At 35.6% G+C, this 6,824-nt stretch overlaps 1 protein-coding gene across 2 annotated transcripts in view; it reads right to left on the bottom strand.

Moving 5' to 3' along the window:
* The window catches only part of LOC101500938 (uncharacterized), a 13,435-nt gene extending 8,201 nt beyond the window's left edge, over positions 1-5,234 (bottom strand). Inside the window, exons 1-5 of one of the 2 annotated variants that reach the window (XM_004514380.4) lie at positions 5,076-5,234; positions 4,624-4,929; positions 4,028-4,103; positions 3,739-3,814; positions 3,300-3,380 (exon numbers count right to left, since the gene is read on the bottom strand). In XM_004514380.4, coding sequence (XP_004514437.1) covers positions 3,300-3,380; positions 3,739-3,814; positions 4,028-4,103; positions 4,624-4,909 — 519 coding nt within the window. In that variant the 5' untranslated portion in view covers positions 4,910-4,929; positions 5,076-5,234. Of the gene's footprint in view, positions 1-3,299; positions 3,381-3,738; positions 3,815-4,027; positions 4,104-4,623; positions 4,933-5,075 lie in introns of both variants that reach the window. The other variant, XM_004514379.4, reaches the window with a different exon arrangement.
* Between the last annotated feature and the right edge of the window lie 1,590 nt (positions 5,235-6,824).

Below are 6,824 nucleotides of genomic sequence, written 5' to 3'. Positions count from 1 at the left end.
GATATCGTGATTGACACTCGAGTTCTCAGTTGATTGCTTGGTGTAAGCCCTAATAGTTATTTTCCTGGAAGCTTGAAATGACTTCTTTGTTAATCCAGCACCAGTATATTGTTCTACAGACATTACAGGGGCTGAAAATGAAGATTGAGGAAGTATTTCTTGCATGACATCTGAATATAACTTCTTAACACTTTCGCCAACAATCTCCATTTGATTCTCTAGGTATTGAAAAGTTTCCTCAAACAATGTATCTTGCACCTCCAGGAACATATTCTCAAACTTCTGGTATATAACTTGAGAAATAACTTGTATTTATCTCGTTCTCTTCAGTTGATTCAACCAATTCCATATCGAGGTTAAATGTTGTGATCCAACATCCTAATGCACTTCATTCAGATAATGTAATGGCATATGACAATGCAGTTTCTGCTCTGGGAAAAATTTGCCAATTTCACCGGGACAGTATTGATTCTGCTCAAGTAGTTCCAGCATGGTTGAACTGTCTGCCAATAAAAAGTGATTTGATTGAGGCAAAAGTTGTTCACGATCAACTTTGTTCAATGGCGGAAAGGTCTGACAGTGAGTTGTTAGGCCCAAACAATCAATACCTTCCCAAAATTGTCTCGGTGTTTGCTGAGGATTTATGTGCTGGTAAAGATCTTGCAACAGAACAAACAGCTGGCCGAATGGTGAGTTTACTCAGACAGCTCCAGCAAACACTACCGCCCGCTACCCTTGCCTCCACTTGGTCATCTTTGCAACCACAACAACAACTTGCTTTACAATCCATCCTTTCTTCGTAGTTTTCATCTCTTTGCTGCATCACAGTCCATCATTTCTTCATTGCATCTGGGTTGGCAGTTGGTGTCTTGCACTTTTTGGGAACAAGATTTTTCCGGTTTGGTGGTCTATAATTGTTACCCATTCTTTTTGCCATAAGATGGTTTCCCATCATTCATTCTTGCATGGTGTTTTTATAGCAACATGGCTCCAGTTTTGAGAATACAGAGTCAACTGTGATTGGAAAGGAATCTTTCTGTAGAATGTGTATATTATTATGAGTGTTTATGGTGCAATTGAGTCTAAAAGGAGGTTAAGCAGTTGTGGTGTTGGAGCTTCACCTGCTATTCCTGTTTTTTTTTTGTTCTTACATTATTGCGTGAGAATGCATGCACCTGTCTCCGGTCCCCCTCTGCAAGTCTTTTAATGATGTGATGTACCGGTCGTGCCTTTATCTCCCTAAAGCATGCCGCTCTCCCCTTGAAACATATTCAAGTTTAAATATTTTTAGTCTTCAATATTATTGTTTTGAAGCTTCCAAATGCAGTCTTTTAGAAGAACGGAGCTTGCTTTGTTCAATTGCTTGCCATGAATTTCTCTCAGACTGATGATCAATCAGGCTATTTGGCTAGGCTATATTTATAGCAATTTTCTCCGACTTCAAATGCATCTCTGAGTTGCCTTTCCATCTTTTTTATTATTTTGTGGAGCAAAACATTGTTTTCTTGTAGCAAGCTAAAGTTAAGCTTTAGCTTGAGGGGGAGTGTTGTACCATTGCCGCCTGGACATTTTGTCAATAGGAGGAGGGAGTGTTTGAGTGACAGGAGTAGAATCACCGGGTCATTAGGTGGGGGAACAGATGGGCCAGAATCACTAGTACCTTGTTCATTCGCCATTTCAGATTCAGCTTGGTTATCGTCTTCAGATTGTGAAGATTGACTATTACTACTTTCACCTTGAGCACTATAAGAATTCAGCATCAAATCCTTTGTCGACTTGTCATGTTCTTTATTGTCATCAAATCCGAAGTTTCAATGCTTGAACATTATCAAGAGCAAACTCCACTATCGACCGATGTTCAGGACCAAAAGTTTCAGGCTTAGAAACACCTGAAACCTTGTCAGACTCCTTAGATGCTTTACTATTTGCATCCGGAACCTTTCTTGCAATATATGCTTCCTTGTCAAAATCATCTTCAGAAGGAACATCTTCCACTACGACGCCATCGGTATCACTATCATCTCCATGATCAGATTGTTTGTCAACATGCTCGACATCATCCTCAATACCCAGTCAACAGCTATGAGACGAGTCCCAAACTATGATCCATTGAGTTTTCGAATGGCACTTTCATTGTGGTCCTTGCTTCCGCATAAAACTACCGCACTTTATTGTGGTCCTTTTGTCGCCTTCATTGCGGTTTCTATTTCTTAGCCACCTTTCGTTGTGGCCCTTTTTGCCGCCTTCATTGCGGTTTTCGTCTTCATTGCGATTTCAATTTCTTAGCCACCTTTATTGTGGCCCTTTTTGCTGCCTTCGTTGCAGCAACTTGAGATTTCTTTTTGGCCTAATTTGCACTCCATATAATTCCTCCCATGACAACCTTGCAAATTTTCTAACTAAAGAGCTCAACAGTAGCAACTTTGAAAGAATTGTATTCAAGCTGAGAATGGAGAACACCTATTCACCAGCTTGAGGGGGAGTGTCAAAATTTGTTTCTATTTAATATCCCTCAAGTATAGGGATTCAGTTGAATAGAAGTACTAGTAGGGATTCAGTTGAATAGGAATACTAGTAGGGATTCAGTTATATAGGAGTACTAGTAGGGATTCAGTTATATATGAGTACTAGTAGGATTTGGTTGTTTATTAATCTAGTATAAATATATCTGATGTATTACCAATATATTTCAATTTCAATAAATATAATTTTATTCTAATTCTTGACACACCACTTAGCCCAAGCCATATGGGACTTCCTTATTTTTTCAATTCAAACCAACTAGCTCTATGGTTTTCAACATCATTTCCAACAAATAGCTTCTAAAAACTACCCCAGAAATCTCATAAAATGCACTTATTAGAAGATAGAAATGAAGGCACTTAGAAAAATGCAGCATGCATGCCAAGTGAAAAACATAAAAATGATAGAGTGCATATCAAACTTGAACAAGAGTTACACAAAAGATAATATTAATAGTATATGAAAGAAATATTACAAAATGCAGCATATTCATGCTTCACACTGTAATGTTTACTGTAAACACTACCCCTATGACTAACAAAACACTACCGCTATGACTACAACAAAGTGTACATAATTGCAGTAGAGGAACAACAAATCTTTTTTCTTGGATAAATCAGATTAGGAGCATAAAAGATATTGGAATATCCAAGAAAGAACAACTCCAGCAATCCTAATCCTTGAAATTAGAGATTAAGAAAACTTTCCAAGATGAATTCAAAGGTTCACAAGCCTGCAGTTTTGCAGGTTCACAAAAACGAACCAAGGATACTCACCACAGCAGATGTCGTTTCATGTCCAACACATAGAGCAGGAAAAAACGTCTCCTCACCAGATTCCAACACTTCGCTAGGATCCTGAGGAGAAAATCCATTTTCCACTTCTATTATCATTGGGAAATTAAACAGCAAAAATTGCAACTGACAATACACCAAAAATCTAAGGATCTTTCATGCTTGATTTGAAACTGAAAGCACCCTCACCTCTAATGGTACTATTTTTCAAAGAGAAGTCAATCATTGTAATTATTTGGATTACAGATCAACAACGATAACTGAGCTGATTCCAACTTCATTTAATATCTTTCTTCACATTTCATTTCTTTTTCCTATTTTATTGTGATATTATTTTTTTCACTATCCTCTATTTACTGGCTTATTTACTCCTAAGGGAAATCTACTTTCACTATGAAAAATTTAAAACCATTGGCCTTACATTTGATGAGGAAACATGTTTGGCGTGCCAATGGGACCATTGCTGTAGTAATTCCTCAAGCTTCTTTTTACTTGCTCTAAAAAATATCCAAACTCAAATCAAAATCTCAATCAATGAAAAACAAACTGCAAGGTTGGACATTATATTATTATTATTATTGTTATTATAATATTAATAATAATAATAATACAAAAAAATCAACAAATACATCTTGATTTTGGGGCATTGATAATGTCCCATGTTTTGAATTTTTTCAGAACAACTTGTAGAAAGGGGAAATACCACAAACCTTGTTAGGGATTTATATATGAAATGAACTGAAGGCTGGTTTTCATCATCAACAGTAATCCGGGCTCTTTTAGTACCTGAAACAACAATATGTCATATAAATGAAACAGACTGCGGTACTATGACGCATAGGTACAGATATGGGATACGAAATTTAAAATAAAAAAATAATGCTGTATGTCCCGGTATGTCAATAAAAAACATGTGTGTGTAAGATTTCCAACCTTACAGGAGGGATATGAATTATGTGGCTGTCAAAATAATGTTTTTACTGAAATTAGAGACCTGTTGCTCTATTAGCTTGATATGAAACGTAAAAATCTCAATTGCAATTAATAGCAAAATTTAATGCATCATATCCCGGTTACAAGATATTTCACACAGATTCTCAAACACCACTGATACAAATTACAATACAACTACATCATGCAAATTACAATAGAAAACAAGAAGAACAAACAGAAGAGAAACTTGCATACAGAAATTCATATATAGGGGTTTCCACGTAGCACAATTCAACGATGTTCCATGTAGAAAAGCATACACATAACAAGACAACCTTTACTATATACAAAGTTTCACAGAATGAAATTATACCTCTTCTATCAATCTCAATGCTTCCATTGAGACTCTCATCATGAACCGTTCCTCTTACTCCCTCTTCCTCCGAAATCGAAACCGTATCAGTCAACTCCAAACCAACTTCCAATTGCAAATCCGTGTTGACAATACTAGTTTCTAGCAAAGAACTTTTTTCCACCATTTTCACTTCGTCCAAAGAATCACTTATTTCCATGTTCTTATCACTTTTGTTTTCAGCTTCAGAGCCAGAAATTCCAACAGAATTTTTCAGAACCTCATTCATATGTTCTTCCTCATCCATTTCTACACAAACCCTTTTTCCTTCTATTCAAAAACGATTAAAAATTTATCAATAAAATCACACTGAACTCTATCTAACACATATTATACAAATAAATAACATGCATGAAAACACAGACATGTAGTGAAGTGAGGGAAATTGAAAAGAATTGGGAAGAAGACTTTACCTTAGGAATTGGGATGAGGAAAGAAAGAGAATGAGAAATTTGGGCAGCGGGAAATCGAAGAGTCACTGAACCCTAGAAAGATTGCGAATGTTCCGTCGATTCAATTTTGGGGGTGAACGTGAGATCCAAACGATTGAAATACTCCTATAGTACATAGTGTAAGATTGGATTATTCAGATCAAAAAATAAAAAATGATTGGGTGATTATTTTTAATTTTTAAAAAATAATAATAATTAGGTGATTAACTTATTAAGTTTTATTGTTTAAGTAAAAAAACTAACAAAAATGCTACTCACATTCCTCTTTTTTTAACCAAAATATTCAAAAGGTCCTTGCATATTTATTATTTTTTCACTTCATTTATCCTTTCATCATCGTTCTAAACCTCAACTTACATGTCACAAAATCGTCCATAATTCACAATCATTCGAAACTCACATCATTCACTCTTAACTTACACCCTATCAGTTTTCACTTGGTTAAAGTGACCCAAGAAGGTATTTTTACTGTTCAGTTTTTGAATTCGTATTTATTTTTCAAAAGCTGGGGATTGTACGTGAACTGAGTTCACATACGTTGTAGCCTTACGTGAACTGAATTCACGTACATTGTAAAATTGTAAAAATATCAAGCAATACGTGAATTAAGTTCACGTGAACCTACATGATTTAAGATTGTGTCTAATGGAGTTTGAGACTCACAGGGGTACGTGAACTCAATTCACATACGTTTACGTGAATTGAAATCAAGTAAGCGTATGTGAATTGAGATGATTGGTACGTGAACTCAATTCACGTACAGTTCACATACCAGTCATCTCAGTGAAACAAGTTCACGTACGCTAAGTGAGTTCGCGTACACTTACTTGATTTCAATTCACGTAAATGTACATGAATTGAGTTCATGCATGAGTATTGCATAATCCTGAATCAAGTAAGTGTACGTCAATTAGTTCATGTATGAGTATTGCATAATCTTGAATTTTTTATATGTACATTTTTGGATGCAGATAAATGGACCAAGGGGGAGACAACAATGACAAAATGTATGAAGATTTGGAACTTGATTTTGAGGTAATGCATGATGGTTTGGAATATGATTTTGACGAAATGTATGATGGTTTGGAACATGTTTTTGATGTAATGAATGATGGTGTTGAACCCAAAATTGAAGACGCTATGAACAACGGAGGTGAACCTGTTATGGTTGATTTGACTGACGTGTTTAGCACCAGCATGATGTTACGCGAGATGATTTCTTGAAATGAGCTAGAAATGTTGGAAGGAAAAATGAAATTGTCATTGTCATTTTTAGATCTGAAACTGCAACAACACGACCAAGAACAAAGACAAAATTAATTCTTGGTTGTGAAAGAAGCGGTAAATATAGACATTGGAAGAATTCAAAACCTATGAGGAGTACTTGGACAAGAAAATGTGAATGCTCATTTAGATTGAGAGAAACACCATCAAGTGTTGGTAATAAATGGTATCTGCATGTAATATGTGGTGTCCATAACCACAAATTGACCAAAAAACTGACTTGTCGTTCTTCTTAGGTCGATTGTCTTAGGAAGAGAAAGTTGTACTTGGTGATATGACGAATAACATGATCAAACCAACAAACATAATGATGACATTAAAGGTTCATAATGTTGAAAGTTTGACGACAATAAAACAAGTTTACAATGTACGTCAAACATATTGTTCATCACTTAGAGGTAATAGAATAGAAATGCAACATCTTTT

The sequence above is a fragment of the Cicer arietinum genome, chromosome 2 (assembly GCF_000331145.2).
Source record: "Cicer arietinum cultivar CDC Frontier isolate Library 1 chromosome 2, Cicar.CDCFrontier_v2.0, whole genome shotgun sequence".
Lineage (NCBI taxonomy): Eukaryota > Viridiplantae > Streptophyta > Magnoliopsida > Fabales > Fabaceae > Cicer > Cicer arietinum.
This window is presented reverse-complemented; position numbering and strand designations above follow the sequence as displayed.